Raw genomic sequence first — 18,358 nt, 5'->3', positions numbered from 1 at the left:
TCCATTACTGTTTTATACCAGTCTTTCCCCCTTCTATTTTATTCTCTACTTCTCATAATGTCACAGAGTTCTCCTTTTAAATCAAAGGTCCCCAACTAACTATCTCTAGTATTTCAATGTTGCCTAGAAAATTAAGTTCACATTCTTTAAGTTGACATTCTAAGGGAAAAAGTATTTACTGAGTACCTGTTTATCAGTATGGTTTTTGTAACATAAGGATACTTCATAAATATTTGTTTCGTAAATAGATATCATGGGTTAGCATTCTCTTGGGTAGTTTTCTAGTCTTTAGAATAATCTTTTTTGAGAAAGACCAGTGTGGACAAGTGCTGGTATCATGGAGATCCCAGCAATAATTGGCTTGAGTCTTTGAGTAGTGTTGAAAATTCCCACTTGAATATAAACTCAAGCTGTATAAATAGATATGCATGAGAACTCATAGACTGAATATTTGAACCCAAGAGCTACCTTTTTCCTGCATTTTTTAAAAATATTTTTTAGTTGTCAATGGACCTTTATTTTATTTATTTATATGCAGTGCCAAGAATCAAACCCAGTGCCTCACACATGTTAATCAAGCACTCTCCCACTGAGCCACAGCCACAGCCCCCTGATAGTTACATTTTTAAATTCCATTTTAGGTTGTGTTTTCCCTCAGTCTAGTCATCCACCAGTCTAATATTCATGGCCACCCTGTCTGCAACCATCTTTTTATCATATGGCTTAAGCAATTGATCTCATAAGCATAAGATTAGGATATTATCTATCTTTATGTATGTTCTGAATGACTTTGCTCTTATCTTATTTTTTTCTTTTCTTATTTTTTTTTTTTTTTTGTATGTGTGTGTGTGTGTGGTGCTGGGTATCATACCCAGAGTCTCACATATATTAGGTAAGTGCTCTACCACTGAGCTATGAGCTATTCTTACTTTCCTCTTCTTGCATTTATGTTTTTCTTCTCTGCTCCTTCATTCCCACTAGTCTTAAGGAATGCTGTAGAAATTCTGAAGACAGCCACTGGACGTAGAGGAGATGGGCCTAGATTCAGGCCTGCAATGGTTGGAGTCAGATAAATCAGAGTTTGGGCAATGTTTCAAGTATATTGTTAAGATGCTATTGACTTGACCAGATAATAAAAGTTGGCCAATTTAGCTGGAATTCCTTGAAAAGCAATAGACACTGAAGTTAGAACATTGTTTCCCAAATGATGTTATGGATATTAAAATGGATGAGGAACAATGAATCATTCTCCCTAATCTTAATATAGAGTCCTTTCACCCATTAATATTTCTTTTTTTTAAACCTTACCTGAGGCCTCTGAATCTGACTAACTATAGGAAAATAGTTCACAGGAGCTTTCTTCCAGGGTGAGAGAACTGTAAGTGGATACACATAAGCTGATGAAATACCATACTGTATTGTTAGGGAACTGAAGAAATAGGATAAAGCATTCCAGGAGTCAGAAAAGGGATATAAAAGAAAAATGGAGCATTGCTTCTGTCTTCTGTCCTCCAAAAGACCAAGTAGAGGTCTAACCACCTATCCTGCACTTAAAAAAATGTTTAAAAACTGATTAAGCAGCTGTGCTTACAAAATGTAAATAGCTTCCTTTAGAAGGAATTCAACTCCTTGTAAATTAACATAATGAAAAATCCTAAAAATGAGTTGAAAAAATTACAAAATAGGAGTTTGGGTTAGAAGGATAAAAGGGAAAGTGTGAAATACTTGATACACTGTACTGAGAAGAAACAGGGTGCTGTGACACATGGATTGCATATTGTAAAGCAGCTATGCATGATTCGGTGAAGCTTAAATCTTTAAAACTACTGGATAAACTACCTGTACATATAGAGATTGTATTTTTAATGTTTTTTTTGCCAAATACTTTGAGGACTTATGCATTAACATCTTATTTCAATTAAAAGCTAAAGGAGTTTGATATTTCTCAAAGTATTATAGAGAATTTTCATTCTAACAAGAATGCTGTCATTGAGAGACCTTCCATTTTGAACAACTGGTGCTACATTTTACCAAGGTGAGATTTCAATTTGTAATGTTGAAGGTGGGTTCAGAATATAGTAATTTCCTCAACATTGATATGTATAAAAGTATAGATAATTTTGGTGAATTTTAAAAACTGAATTGTAACTTTAGAACAGTACTGGAATAATATTGTCATACTTACAGAAGTCAAAATTTTCTTTATTAAATTACCAAAATAATTTTATTATGTATTTACATTTTTATTAGATCTAGTTTTAAAAATCAGTACAGTTTCTACATTTCTCATTATAAGATGACAATCTCATAATACTATATCAAAATTTTATAAATTTGTATCTAAGAATGATTCATTATAATTTTATATGAACTAAGTTTTAAGTGTGTATTATCTTCAGAAAAAATGATTACTTATCAATGTAAACGTATAAGATGAAATTTTAACCTGCTCAGGAAAATGAATTAGTAGCATAATTTAAATGTTGAAGCAGGGAAGAGGTAGATAGGGAAAAAATGTAACTGTCATTTATTAAACTCTTAGCAGATTTTTCCCTAACGTCTAGCAATTACCAGTCATAATTTTATGTGGCGATATTTTACTAATGATCATTTTGTATTTTTAATTGGCACATTGTTTGCAGCAATTCAACTTAGTTTTGCTAACAATTTTAGTTGTTAAGATTTAATACAAATAAAGGCTATAAATGAAAAATCTGCAGCTAATGTCAATCTCAGAGCACAGCTAATGTCATTCTCATTGATGAAAACTTGAAAACTTTTCCTCTAAGATCAGGAACAAGACAAGGATGCTCACTCTCATCACTTATATTCAAAATAGTACTGGAAGTCCTGACCAATGCAATTAGGAGAGAAAAAGAAATAAAAGACATTCAAATTAGAAAGGAAGTAGTTAAATTGTCTCATTTGCCAATAATTTAGTGTGATATATAGAAAACTCTAAAGACTTAACCAAAAAGCTTAGAACTAGTTAATGAATTTAGTGGAATTGGAGAATACAAAATTAACATATTAAACTGTACACTAACAATGAAATGTCTGAAAAATAAATCAAGAAAACAGTCCCATACATAATAGTGCATGCTATTGCGCATGCACGATAGAGAGAAGAAAATAAAAGCAAATTACTTCAGGAATAAATTGAACCAAAGAGGTGAAAGACCTATACATTGAAAACTATAAAATACTGATGTAAGAAATGAAGAAGATAAAAATAATTGGAGAGATAACTCATGCATGGATTTTTAAAAAAACAGTATTTTACAATGTCCATACTATCCAATCTACAGATTCAATGCAATTCCTATTAAAATATCAATGACATTCTTCAAAGAAATGGAAAAATAGAAATCTTAAAACTCCTATAGAACCACCAAAGACCCCAAATAGCCAAAGAGACCTTAAATAAAAAGAACAAACCTGGAGGTATTACATCCCTGATTTCAAGCTATACTGTAAAACTATAACTAAAATAGTCTGGCACTGGCATAAAAACAGACCAACAGAATAGAGGGACCAGAAATAAATTCACATTTTTATGATCAATTGATTTTTAACAAAGGTGCCACGAATGTATGATAGGGAAAGGAGTATTTTCCATAAATGGTGTTGGGGAAACTATACATCCACATGGAAAATAATAAAATTAGAATGCTATTTCATACCCTATAAAAAATCAACTCAAGAAGGATTTTGTAAAACTACTAGAAGAAAACATACTGGAAAAATCTGGGGATTGGTTTCTTGGAGCTAAACAAAAGTTCAGGCAACAAAAGTAAGAATGGACAAATTAAAGAACTTCTGCACAGCAAAGAAGCAGTCAATAGAGTGAAGAGATAACCTATGAAATGGCAGAAAATGTTTTCAAACCATGCAATTATAGGGGATTTGTCTTAGTCCATTTTGTGCTGCTGTAACAGAATAACTAAAACTGGTTAATTTATAAATAATACAAATATTTCTCACAGGGCTAGAGGCTGGGAAGTCCACAAAGTGCCAGCATATTCAGTGTCTGGTGAGGAGTTTCTTTTTTTTTTATTTATTTTTTATTATTTCTTACATACATCACAATAGAGGAGTGCATAACATTCATAATTTTTTTGCATTGCAATTCTTAATACATCTGTTGCATCATTTCCATGGTGGAAAGGCCACAGGCAAGAGAGAGATATGCCATAAAGTAGCGCCAAACTTGTTCTTTTATACTAAATCTACTCCTGAGATAATGGCCTGTAATGCACTCATGAGAGCAGGCCTCTGGCCTTTTCACCTCTCAGAGTTCACACCTCTTAAAATGTTACAATGGCAATTAAATTTCAACATGAGTTTAGGAGGGGACAAGCATTCAAACCATAGCAGGGTTAATAACAGACAAAGGACTTGATTAGACATTTCTCAAAAGAAGACCTACAAATGGCCAATACATATATTTTTTAAAATGTTCCACATTAAGGAAATGCAGATTGAAACCCAATGTGATATCACCTCACATTGATTAGAATGGCTGTTATTGAAAAGACAAAAGGTAAGTATTGAAAAGGAAGTGGAGAAAAGGGAAACCTGACTTATTGTTGGTACAAATGTGAATTAGTATAACTGTTATGAAAAACAAAGTGCAGGTTCCTCAAAAAGTTAAAGATGGAACTACCATATGATCCAACAATCATACTAAGGATCTACAAAGGAAATGAAATAAGTATGTCAAAGAGATACTGCATTCCCACATTCATTGTAGCATTATTCACAGTAGCCAAGATGGATACAACCTAAGTATGCCTCAGTAGTGGACTGGATAAAGAAAAGGTGGTGAATATATACAATGGAATACGATTTAGCCTTAACAAACAAGGAAATCCTGTTATTTGTGACAACTTGGATGAGCCTGGAGGACTTTATATTAAATGAAATAAGCCAGACAGAAAAACAAATTCTGGGTGACCTCATACATGGAATTTGCGATTTTAAACCCATGAAGCAGAGAATGGAATGGTAGTTGCCAAGGAATAAGGTGGGGGTGAAGAGCTAGATTAGGGAGATTATAGTCAAAGGGTACAGAATTTCATTAGGAGGAATAAGTTGGAGAGATCTATTGTACAATATGGTGACTATAGTTAATGATATATTCTTAAAAATTACCATGAGTAGATTTTAAGTATTCTCAACACAAAGCATGTGTGTATGTGAGGCAAAGCTTATTATGTTAATTACCTTGATTTAGCCATTCCACAGTGTATACATATTTCAAAACATCTTGCCATACATGATAAGTATATGTGATTTTTATTTGTCAATTAAGACAAAAGATTTAATACAATGTGTGTTTGAGAAAATGATTAGGGTTTTTTGTTTGTTTGTTTGTTTGTTTTAACTCAGAGACACTCAAACACTGAACCACATCCCCAGACCTATTTTTTATTTTATTTTGAGATAGGGTCTCACTGAGTTGCTTAGAGCCTTGCTTTTGCTGAGGCTGGCTTTGAACCCACGATCCTCCTGTCTCAGCCTCCCAAACCACTGGGATTACAGGCATGCGCCATCACGCCCAGCTTAGTTTTTAAGTTTATATGTGGTTAGTGAGATAGTTGCTAAATCTTTGAACACTTTCTAAATTGCAAGTTAACTTATCAAGCTATATTTAGGCATTGGCTCATATATTTTACCAACTCTTATTTTCACAGTATGAAAATGGGACAAATAATAAATATTCTTCATGTCACACCCCCTGACTGTCCATTTCACTCATTTGAAGATTTCCAAATGCACTGGGATGAGCTGGTAGGAGCAGAAATATATGTTATATTAGAATTATCTTTTTTTGTTTCTTGTGTTTTAACCAAAGTTTGGCTTTCTCCAAGATGATTTAAATTTTGTGCTTAATTTGTAGTATGGCTATAAACTTCCAGAAGATTGTGGAGATGTTAAAATATATTGCAACATCTACTTCAAAATGGTCGGAGAAAGAACCTTCACGTATCCTTTAGGCACCACTTGTATCAGATGTTGTCTGCCCACCTTTTATCTAGTCTTATTCCCACTACCAGTTTGTCATTAGCTAAGTGAAACTACTTTTCCCTCTACTTCCCTGCAAGAGTGGCTTTTGTTTTGCTTAGAATTTCTCCCTATTTACTTGAGGATGAGCTTAATAAGGCTAATTTTTTCATTAAATACTATTTCAACAATTTAGATAAAAAAGAAAACAGAGTAGACAGACAAAATATTTTCATATTTGTTGCCTAGTTAAAAAAAAAAGTTAAAAAAAAAAAAAAAAAAGGTGTAAGTCTCCTTAGCCAAGAGCTCCCTCCAGTGGTATGTTGGACATTATTGGAAGGGTTGAATTAAAGAAATTAACGAAGATTTTTCTTTCTGGAAGATTAATTTTACAGGCAGTTTAGAGGATATGACTTGCATTTAATGCATCAAATTAACTTAAGAAAATAGTTAACAGTATTTTTTAAAAATTCAATCATAAAAAGAGCACAAGTGCTCAGGTAGAACTCTAAAATCTTAATAAGCACTGAGTTCACCCTTCCTGTCTCTTACTCTTTGTATTCTGGCCAACTGGAATTTAGAAATGGAATAGCCATCACCTGCTCTCTCTATTTTACATTTCCTAACCATCTGCTGTAAAACTGAGGTTTACATATACCAGTTACACCCTTTCACTCAATGTGAAGACATTATTCCAAGTCTTTAGAATATTTCTCATGAGAAGAAGTAACTTCTTCCCTCAGAGAACTGCTTTTAGGATTTGATTATAATCCATATGTGTTGGCTCTCTGATATTTCATTGATTTTTGAGATATGAGATATTCATCATTATAATCTACAAGTGTTATGTTTTCCTTATAAATTATTTTTTAATAACTTAGTTTGCCAGCTGTATAATTAGGGAACAAGAGTTGCCTTGATTGTGAATGTTATATTAAAATATCATATACCCCCATAAAAATATGCAACTATTATTAACAAAAAGTTAAATTTTTAAAAAATGGAAGGAATGAAGAAGGTCTCTGAGGAAGTGTGCTTTTTGGCTTTGAATAGTATGGGACAGCAATATAAAACCTAGCTAGGATTTAGTTATGTATCTTTTCAACATTGCTATTTAAATACTTTTTAAAATTCCATGACAGTTGCTATCTCGTGTATACAAAACCCCTCACATTGTTCTTTAACATTGTTCAGATACCCTCTCAGTTGCATTAGAAGTCAGCCCATACAGTTCTTTCCAAGGGTAGATTTGGAAGGAGTATTGAAAAGTTTTCTTTCAGACTTAAAGTCTAAACTACCCCAGATATGTGGATTTCCCATAAAGATGACAAATAAACCTTGCTACTACACACATGAACTAACCAAACCTCATATACAGGTAAGAGATGTTTTAATCTTAACTTAAAGTTCAAATAATATAATGCAGCCATCTTACTTGGATCTCTTGCTTTCTTTTGATGACCCAGTCCCTGTGTAGGGACTTTTTCTCCTAGTTCAGTGTTTCATTAATACTATATGCTATCATCAATGTATTTAGCTATTTATTCTTGCCATTTGTCACCAGTGTATTTAACATGGTATTATAGTTTTTTACTGAAATATTTCACCTACATTGAGGATATAAATGAGTTGGGTTGCTAGAGATTAAAGAGGGCACTAAAGAGTATTTTTTGGAGACCGTGCTGTTGGTACAAACTCAGTTCAGTAGAAGGCGGGGTGCCTGCTGCTCACCAGGATAAGCCACTGGAGGTCTTCTCTGGAAGCTGCAGGAGGAAAGCAGTACTGGCTCCTATCTGACTTCACTGAGAAACCACTATGTCTGCTGGTGGATAAGTGAAAGAAGGGCCATTCGGGGTTTACCCTATACCCTAGAGTTTTGCCGCAGTCTCTGGCTGGGCACAAATCACGAGCCTCCACACAGCTTGTAGATTCAAACAGCAATTCTTTATTCCCGAACTCACACCGGCCGTCTACAAACACATTCTGGGGAAATCCATGTTCTCTGCCCGAATCCACACTCCAATGGGCTTCTGTCTCCCAAATATACTGTCTGACCCTAAGAACTCAAGAGGAACTCAGGCAGCAGGATACGCCCTATTCTAAAGGGGGAACACCCTAATCTCCTATTATGCTAAACCGGGGACACCCTAAACACGGATCCGCCCTGGTCCTTGAGCAAGGTCACCTTTCAGGAGTCCTTCCACTAGACAGCATGGGAGTAGCTGTCAAGGAAATTGTCATACCTACTTGGCTGATGGCTCCCAGCATCTCCCCCCTTCTGATTAATTAAACAAGTAATGTGGCTTAAGGACTGTGCCTGGTAGGTTGTCCAGTTCAACATATGGTTCTTACCCGTCATTGGAAAGCTGACCTTTAGGCGTCAGCCTCCTGTCTTAGGTTGATACCACTGCAACTGGATCATACCCGTCACTGACTACCGGTCCAGCATACAGCCATACTTGTGGATAGGTCTATGCACCAGTGGGGGGGTGAGGTTCTTTGCCTTACCTCTGTTGGCCCCCAAATTTGGCCTTGGTGCCAGTGGGGGAGTGAGGTTAATGTGGCTTAAGAACCGTGCCTGGTAGGTTGTCCAATTCAACATATGGTTCTTACCCGTCATTGGAAAACTGACCTTTAGGTGTCAGCCTCCTGTCTTAGGTTAGCATTACCACAATTCGCTGTACCGAACGATAGTTACATAGTCTAGGCAAGTTCTGTAAGCAGTTCAAAGTGGAGGAATCTATCAATCTGTCCGTCTCCTCCCAAAGTCCGTTTCCTCCCAAAGTAAGTTGACTCCTTGATTGAGCATACTTGTTGAGTTATATTCATTGGGATGAAGATAGGAATTCTGGCAATGATGCTAAAAAGACATTATCCTGAAAAGAATTATTAAATATAATGAAAAGGAAAGGTGAAAGTAAACAAACAGATCTGTTAACCTCCTTAAAAAACAATCCTTAACAGCTGTTTACCTGATTTAAATTAGTAAACAAGCAGATCTGTTAACCACCTTTAAAAACAATCCTTAACAGCTGTTTACCTAATTTAAATTAAGCCATTTAAATCATGTGAATAAAAAAAAATAATTTGGATCCATATTCTCATGAGCGCTCCTCATATATGAAATATGGACATACGCACACACAGACATACAACACAAAACACAAATGTGCAAACAAACGTACAACACATAAGATAATAATAGAGGCCTTGTAGCTTTACCTAGGTGAAATCTCCATTGCAATGTTTAAAAACTCCACAGTCAAAAAATAAAACTGATCAAAAAAAAACATTAACCTAGGTTTGTATGAGCTCAAAAAATAAAAATAGAACCTTATGATGTGGAAAAATGCAATAATAAAATAGATATTGAAAAAAGCATCCTGGTTAATCACTGTTGCAGATGTAAGAATGGCCAAGCTGGAGTTCTGGATATCAGCTGAAATGGATTTGAGTCAAATCATCTTCTTTTCCATCTGTAGAAATCGTTTTAGTTAGTCTTTCTGGAATCCAAATCGGCTGCTGTTCTCCCTGTGGAAACACACAAACAGAGCCCCGACTCCAGACAATCACTGGGTCAGAACCTTTCCATTGTCCTGTTAGAATATCTTTCCAAAGAACTTCAGGCTTATGTACATTGTTTGGATTCAAATGTCTTTCCACAGCACTAAGCCCTGATGAATCCAAATTTAAAAAGTTTAGAGTAAAAAAAGGTTATTTTAAGTTTATCTTTGGGGGATATATACCCCTTTCCAATTCCCTCTTTTGCTTTAATAAGTACATTTTAATTCTATATTGAATATCTGTATCTAATAGTTGTCTTAGCTTTTTGTATTTTTTATCTGAAATACCTTTACTTGACATTTTTAACCATTTTCTAATTTTTGTCTTCCTACATCTTTTCTAACTTTTTTCTTTTTAACTTTCTATACTTCTGTCTTTAAAATTTTTCACTTCAAATTTTTAATCTTCTTTATCTAAATATCTTTTATCCTATTATCTTCCCATTTTAATGTTTTTTATTTATTTATTTTTTTTAAGTAATGCTTTTAAGATTAACTAGGCTTCGAATGACATAATCTTTCCTCCATCATGAAGGCATCTTAACCACCTTCAAATTAACCTTTTAAAGCCTTCCAATTATCACCTATACTGTACTTTTAAATGTACTTTTTCACCACCTACAGCTTCACTATTTTAAACGAGGCTTAGATTCTGTTTAAATCGCTTAAATGTTAGTTTACATGGCTGCCCTTCAACCAAAGGCCTTTTTTACTCCATTAAGAAGCTTTGTTTCAATCTGCCATGTACACATACTTTTTTCTTCTTTTTTCCTTTTTCAAGCTTTTAAAGTACAACTTTTTACTTTACCACACAGAGATTATCTCATCTAGAAACATTTCTTTTTCTTTTAACCTTCCATATTAAAATATATTTTCACATCTTGAATCTTTTTATATCTCTTTTTAAGCCGTTAACCCTTTTTATAAATTTACATTCTGAAATAACCCTTATAAAATTTCTGATCTAGACAAATTACTCCACTTAAATAAGATGAAATACTTTCATGTTTTTTATGGTATTATAATACTATAATTGAAACCCAACTGAAACTTCTTATACTCTTTGTATATAAATTACACATGATAGAATCTTAACACTTAGTAACCTTGTTTCAGCAAAGACACAGACCAAAGCAATATTAAACTTTTTTTTTCCATTTACCAATTTATGAAAACACACATAATGTTTAAATATATTACCTTATGGAACTTAATAAGTAAAGAGTACTTGATTTTATATTTAGTGGTTGATATTTTAACACTTTAGCTTTGTAAATTAATCAGATGTCTGTAAAAACCAAGATCTTAGACAAGCGTAGTAAACAGAATTAGCCATCTCTTTCTTGTTGAAGAAAAATCCTTCTACAGGATACCATGATGGCCCCATTGATATACTTAATAACTCGTCTTTAAAAAGCCATGGGCTACATTTTTGTATTGTATCAACATATGCCCTAATTGTTCTTGGTCTTACTGGGGTGCCTCCTTTCTCTAACAATTTCTCTTCCTTGGAGGTGAACAACTTCAAACTTTGAGTCAACCATTTTCCCCAGTTTGCCTGAGAAAGTTCTAGGAACAGGCAACTTGAAATAAAAACAAAATAAATCAGAACAAGAACACATTGTTTTTTGAAATGCTCACCCATTCTTTCGCTCTTCTTCAGGGGCAAGCAATTTTCACTTACCCCCAAGCTTCAGGCGTTCCGCGTACGAACCACCAGATGCCGCAGTCTCTGGCTGGGCACAAATCACGAGCCACCACACAGCTTGTAGATTCAAACAGCAATTCTTTATTTCCGATCTCACACCGGCCTTCTACAAACACGCTCTGGGGAAATCCACGTTCTCTGCCCAAATCCACCACTGCCCAAATCCACTACTCCTGGGCTTCTGTCTCCCAAAATATACTGTCTGACCCTAAGAACTCAAGAGGAACTCAGCAGCAGGATACGCCCTATTCTAAAGGGGGAACACCCTAATCTCCTATTATGCTAAACCAGGAACACCCTAAACACGGATCCGCCCTGGTCCTTGAGCAAGGTCACCTTACATGCAATGTCCTGCAAAATGTCCTATTTCCATGAGTCCTTCCACTAAAGAAACATGGGGGTACGCTGGCAAGGAAATTGTCATACCTACTTGGCTGATGGCTCCCAGCAATAACCTATTTTATAGTTTAGTTGCTAGCCAAGATTACATTCAGAGAATTTGGAAGAAGATATATAATTACATCATGTATTTTTATTTATTTATTAAATACAGTTCAAATCTGTTTTATAAATACTAAAACAGGACAATGTACTTGTGAAAATTGCTTCATAAATGTAAAATAATAACTGGAAAATTTGATCATACATTATACCTTTTGCTTAAAGATTTTCTTCTGAAAATGGAACCCTGATAATAAGTAAAGACTTATTGTAATGAGTCTACTCATTCCTTTCTTTCCTTTTATTTTTCTAGTTTAAGTGCTTTTCTAGTTATTTCTGTGCTTTCTGTGTACCAGATACCTTTACATGTATCCTCTAATTTAATTATCAAAATTGGCCCTAGAGATAAAAAATTGTTTTCTTAATTTTGAAGAAGAAGGAACCAATGCTCAGGGAATCCAAGTATTTAACTGAAGCCACACAGTTTAACACACTGCAAAATTAGAATTGAAATCCAGGGGGCTGGGGATGTGGCTCAAGCGGTAATGCGCTCGTCTGGCATGCTCGGGGCGCTAGGTTCGATCCTCAGCACCACATAAAAATAAAACAAAGATGTTGTGTCCACCAAAAACTAAAAAAAAAAAAATATTAAAAAATTCTCTCTCTCTCTCTCTCTCTCTCTCTCTCTTAAAAAGCAAAAAAGAAAAGAAATCCAGATATTCATTCTGAGTTTTGTAATTAGAAAAAGTTTAGATTTCCTGTTCAGAGCTCAGGTTCTAGAAGTTGTCTGGTTTTGAAATCCTTATTACTTGTATAATTTGGGGCAAGCTATTTGATCTCCCTGTGACTTAGTTTCCTCACTTGTAAAGTGGTATGAAGAGACAGTAGTGGTGAGACACCACTTGTCATGGATGAAACACTCTGGGAGCAACTCTGAAATGGAATCTAGTGTGTGTCATGTTTGTCAGGGATTGTCTTTCACAGGAGCAACACCTGGAAAGATGGGAAGAAAGCAAGGTTGGGTAAGACAGATGTTGAAGCAAGGTAGGCACTAGACAGCCTTGGCCAATCCTCCCAGCTGTCTGAGGCTAGACTGGCTCATCAGAGTTCTGCATTGGCCAGAATTGCCAGGCCTTTGTAAACTATCCTGAGTTTTTAAAATTCAGCTGATTTTTTAAAATGTTCTAATTAGCAGGAGTGCTTAGCCAAACTAGCTGTTTTAAATTATGGAAATTTCTAAAGATGCTTGAAAGAAACTGGTATAATGAACACTCACATGCCTGTCATCTAGCTTCCCTTGTCATATTTTTAGGTAAGGGATAAATCAGAGTTATTTTGAGACAAATTTCAGATATGTTATTCTTTTACCTTAAAGACTGTGGTGTGCATTTCTACCTCATAAGAGCATTTTTATACCTACAAGAATTAACAACAGTTCCTTAATATCATCAAAAAACAGTTCATACTACAATTACTCATTTACCTCAAATATTCATTTTTCAATCTGAAAATATGTCTCTAAATATCTTTTCATCTATACCATTATCTATAGCAGTTATTTGCTAGAAAATCAGAATCATTTACTTTGGAGAATATCCCCACACTAAGCTGGTGCCATGCATATATACAGGTCTTAATAGATGAAGTATATTTGTTCACACATTTTGGTTATTTCTCAAGTTTCATTTAATCATTACCTTAATACTAGGCCTCCATTAGATATCCATTCATATCTAAATATAGGTTCAAGCTTTTGGGTTTTCTCTATAATTTTATATCAGTGTGTAATGTTATATACATTATATATAAATTCTAGAAATTAAAGGTCCACCAAAGTGCATTTTCCAATGATACCTCGGAGAATAATTATAATGATATAATAAAGCTTATGCTTTTTGTTGGCTCATGACTTCACAAAGCTTTGGTTTGTTGACCATTTACATATATTTAAGTTCTGTGAATTATTTATGATCTCATCTGCTGTTTACATAGTTTCTTTTTAGTCTTCTTATAAATTTTGAATATAAACCTAGAGATTCCCCCCTTTGGGCTATTTATATTATTTTAAAAATTGAAATTATGAGTAAATAATATATTGACACAGGCCAAGGGGCAAAACAAACTCCTGGAAACTATTTCACTAGCAGTGAATATCTCAGACAGGCAAGAAGAAAACAGAGTATTAATATAAACATATTTGAAAAACAAGACCCATATTCTGGAAACGTTTTATGTTAGAATATAAGTAATTTATTCTTACATGAATCTTTCTAGAGTGCATTTTTCTTTTGATATTTCAGGCTGTAGGTATGTAGTTTAAAAGTTACTACAGTTTATGAAACCCAGGGTCCAAAAAATGAATGTTTTTCACTTTTCTATAATAATTTCATCCTAGTTCTTGAACCCTTTTTTCATCAAATGGGAAAAAAATTCAACCTGGACACTTCAGGGTAACTCAGCCACTTCAGATAAAATCATCTCCTTGAAGTAGAATTTCAACCATATTTAAGAATCCTTCTCACATGGTTAATTGGTGTGCATAAGATGAGGGCAGTGGTGCACGGGGAAATTCACTGGTAGGTTTGCCTAATAGGGTCTATAGCAAAAGCACATGCTTTAAGCTTCATCTGCTCTGAATATCTGCAGGGCTGGTGAGTGATCACCTGAGCTTCTGCTAACTATAACTGAAAGTCAAAGAAGACATTTGTAATTAATTAAGCCTTTCATCAAAAATAGCAGAAGTGGGGCTTTACCTTACTTCCTCCTTCCAAATTTTGTATATGTGTACTGATTGGCTGGTCCTAAATCAAAACCCTGAATGCAAAGGAGAAAATGTCACTTTGAGATTTCCAAGCTCTTGCTCAGGAAAGAACACCAGGAAGAAAGTTGAATACCAGTATATCATTCCCACTGGGGATGGGGCAAGCCTTCACTTCTTAATCAATCTGATGGTGATGGTCTCTTCTTGTGGTATCTTGACAAAAATGGTATACAAGATTACTCAGACAATTTTTACCTTTATGTTGGCTCCCATATACAGAGGACTTTAGAAGAACAGCTGTACCCCACTCTTTACTCTCTAGAGGTATTTGAATTGTGTCCCCCAAAGTGTATGTTAAAGTTATATAGATTTTAAAATTTTAAACCACTACAATTTTATGTAACTTATTATGCCTCATAGATAATTGGGTTCATCTCTTATTTTTCCTATTTATAGGTCTGATCTCCCCAAAGTCTCTCCTAGTTTCCTCTTAACCCCATTCAACAACTGAACTTCAGTAAGCAGGAGAAAATACAATTGTTCTGGTTTGAATGTTATTCCTAGAAGTTTTTTAAATTTTATTTTAAGCTGTGAGATATTTTTGATGTAGAAAGGTGAAAAATCACTGTGTTCAATGTTTCAGATGTTCAATGTTTCAGATTATTACTACATTTCACTCTTTTAATGACACTAAAATTTAATCGATATGTATTTTAAAAGATTATAAACACTTCCATCAATAGATGAATTGATAGATAAAATGTCATATGTGCATTCAATGGAATAGTCAACCATAAAAGAAAATGAAATTCTGATGTATGTTACAACATGGATGAAACTTGAGAACATTATGCCAAGTGAAATAAGCCAGACACAAAGGGAGAAATACTGTTTTATTTCATATGAAATATCTAGAATGGGCAAATTCATAGAGTTATCTAGACTAGGCAAATTGCTCCCAGGAGCTGGGAGGAAGGGGAAACATTTTTGTTTGGGATAAAGAAAATGTTTTAGAAATCATAAGATAACATAAGTTCAATGTAAATTGTACTTTCAGCCAGTAAATTGTTCACTTAAAAATAGTTAAAATGGTTAATTTATTATAAAATTTTTGTTTTATTTATTGTTATGTTTTAAAAAGAAAACATGACTTTTAATTTTTCAAGCTAACCATAAATACTTGGCTCTCTTTGATGCATCTGACCAGTCAGTTTGACAAATACTTGCTGAAACACTGTGGTAAGCAACAAAAGTACAAACACAATTAAGACAAAGCCCTGCCCTGTAGCCAAAATCCCACTTATCTTAAAAGGTTTAGTGTAGACACAACATCTCCTCCATTGATTTAATTTTTTCAACAAGTACTTTTGAGTAAGTATAAAAGATATAAGAAAAAGTAAGTCATGATTCTTACTCTCCAAGAATGTAGTATCTATTTAGGGAGGTGAAACATTCTCACTAAACCATAAGACCACTTCCCTGTACTAGTTTTTTGTGACAGATAATTGTTAACTGGCAGCAGATCCTTAGAGGGTTGAGAGAAAAACAGTCATTCTGTGGTAGATTGACAGGTGGAGGATTTGGAGGAGGTGGGACTTTCAAGACAGGGAGAACCACAGCTGAGAACCAATTAGAGAAGAAGGAACATTCTTAGCAAGATGGATGCATGAACACTTCTGGAGAACAATGTAGCTCTCTGTGTGTGTAGTTTTCATAGCTGTTTATATAGAATTTAGAATATGCCTTCATCATAAGACATTAATTTGAAAGGATAGATACAAACCATAAGAAATGTACACACTATACCAGAAGGCCTATTTGCGTAGTGTTTTTCTTCACCTGTTCTACATATTATAGTATTACTTTATATTCTTTTTTTGATGATATTTATATTTTTATTTATTTTCAGTTAAGGACATTATTACTTTAATTTTTTTTCCAATTTCTATTCTTTCAGGAAAACAAAGTCAAGCCGCCCAATTTGACTACTAAAAAACTGTTCAGGGCTTCTCTGACTCAAGCCACTTCCTTAAAACCTTCCTGGGCTCCCAGTCTTCTACCATGTTCAGTAGCAACAGACCACAAGGTGGAGCTTTCCACAAGCCAGCCACAGTCTGGCATTTTCTCATCTCTGCATGGCCAGCCAGAGTCTGCTCAGGATAGAAAGCCATCCCTGTCTCACAAGGTTCCACAACTTTGTTTTAAAGAGTCAAAACTCAACAGAGGAGACAATCAAGTTCAGCAAACAAGCCTTAGCTCCCAAAATAACATCACCCCTAAATTTATACCAATTTTCAAAAATAAAATGTTACAGACAAACAAAAATATCTCAGAACTTGGCAAACTGAAAAGAAAACAGCATGTTTTTACAGAATCTAAATTGTTTTCACTTAAAACTAGTATAATCAAGGACAACAAACTAAATTTAGGTCCAACTATTAAAAAAACACCCAATGGTAACATTCAGATGCATGCTAGAAATTTAAATCAGAAGAGCTCCAGATCTCTGCAAGAAATAAATATTGAGTCCTATGAAAGTATGACAAAATATTCCTCTTCTCATGGAAAATCAACCGTAAGATCAAATGAAAGCAAACAGCTATCTAATAGTGAAGTATTTCAGATGTCAAATAATAATTTAGGTATGATAAAAAGCTCTGTTAATTTCTGTGAAAGAGAAAATTTAACAAGTAAATGTATAACAGAAATTTTAGGGAAAAGCCACAAGTCTCTAAAACTGGAAAGACAGCCACACATTTTTGAATCAGACGTAGAAACTAAAGATCCCCAACTACAGCAGCAATCAGCAAATCAAACTAAAGAAGTCAATGTAAGTGATCATAGGTCAATAGTAAGCAGAACAGCCCGGTCTAAAAGAAAATTACATCTGGAGCCTTCAGACACTTCAAAGAAGCATCATTCCAGCACTGCTCATCAGGCGATCCAGTTCTTCTAGGGACCAGGTAAAAAATAAAATTTGGAAAAATTGTTTTAATCTGATGATATTCATGATGTACTAGACCTTTAAAAAGTAAGAATTTAAAGGATTTGCCCAAGATCATCTAGAAACACAAGTATTAAGAAACAGAATTTCCACCCAAGACAAGTGTAAGTTTATACAGTTAATTTTTAATAAAGTGTACTTCTTCAGTCTGATATAGATACCTGATTTGGATAAACCAAAACCTAAGAGATCTCTCACCATTCCCAAAACTTAGAACATAGATGTAAAAGAAAAGAATATCTACCAGTAACTGAGATGATACCTTTTATTTGTTTTTCTTTGTATTATTTGAATTGGGTTTACTACTTTGGGGGCTCCCCAGTATTTTGGTAAAAGGGAGCTATTCTTAAATTTCTTTTTAACATCATCAGCAAGGAAATAGGGAGAGGTGGGAATGGCATATCCCTTGAATAAGGTCTATGCACAGCCACTGTTTTGTATAATAAAGACTACAGAGAGGGAATGAAACGGAGACAGGCCCTGTGGGCTGCTTTTCACTCTTCTGGGGTCCCTGCAGACTAGGAAGTGAGGATAGCGGCAGCCTGCCGTAAGATGTAAGGTAATACACCTCCAGAATACCATCCTTCTAATTGGCACCTGAGATAACAGACCTCAAGAGAGACCAGAGGTTCATCACCAGGTCAGAATTCACTCTGAAAGGGATGTAGTATCAGCTAAATTTAAACTTGAGATCTTGAGATTTAATTGACAATGCTGACTCCATGGCACTGAATTCATAAACTTGTGCATCTGGAAATTATATTTTATTCTGTGTTTCCATCTGTTCTTCTCTAAGAACAAATATGTTACTAAAATATCCACAAATACTTTTTTTACTTAGAACTATTGGAATACTTTCAAATTCTTTAGGAATC

General features: G+C 34.4%; 1 protein-coding gene across 1 annotated transcript in view; it reads left to right on the top strand.

Annotated features, from left to right (window-relative positions):
- C17H18orf63 (chromosome 17 C18orf63 homolog) overlaps positions 1–18,012 on the top strand; it is a 40,009-nt gene extending 21,997 nt beyond the window's left edge. Inside the window, 7 exon segments of the mRNA XM_076837328.2 lie at positions 1,926–2,035; positions 5,697–5,793; positions 5,903–5,988; positions 7,201–7,384; positions 16,437–17,416; positions 17,418–17,442; positions 18,001–18,012. Of these exon segments, the coding sequence (XP_076693443.2) occupies positions 1,926–2,035; positions 5,697–5,793; positions 5,903–5,988; positions 7,201–7,384; positions 16,437–17,416; positions 17,418–17,442; positions 18,001–18,012 (1,494 nt within the window).
- Positions 18,013–18,358: the final 346 nt, after the last annotated feature.

Source organism: Callospermophilus lateralis, chromosome 17 (assembly GCF_048772815.1).
Source record: "Callospermophilus lateralis isolate mCalLat2 chromosome 17, mCalLat2.hap1, whole genome shotgun sequence".
NCBI classification, from domain to species: Eukaryota; Metazoa; Chordata; class Mammalia; order Rodentia; family Sciuridae; genus Callospermophilus; species Callospermophilus lateralis.
This window is presented reverse-complemented; position numbering and strand designations above follow the sequence as displayed.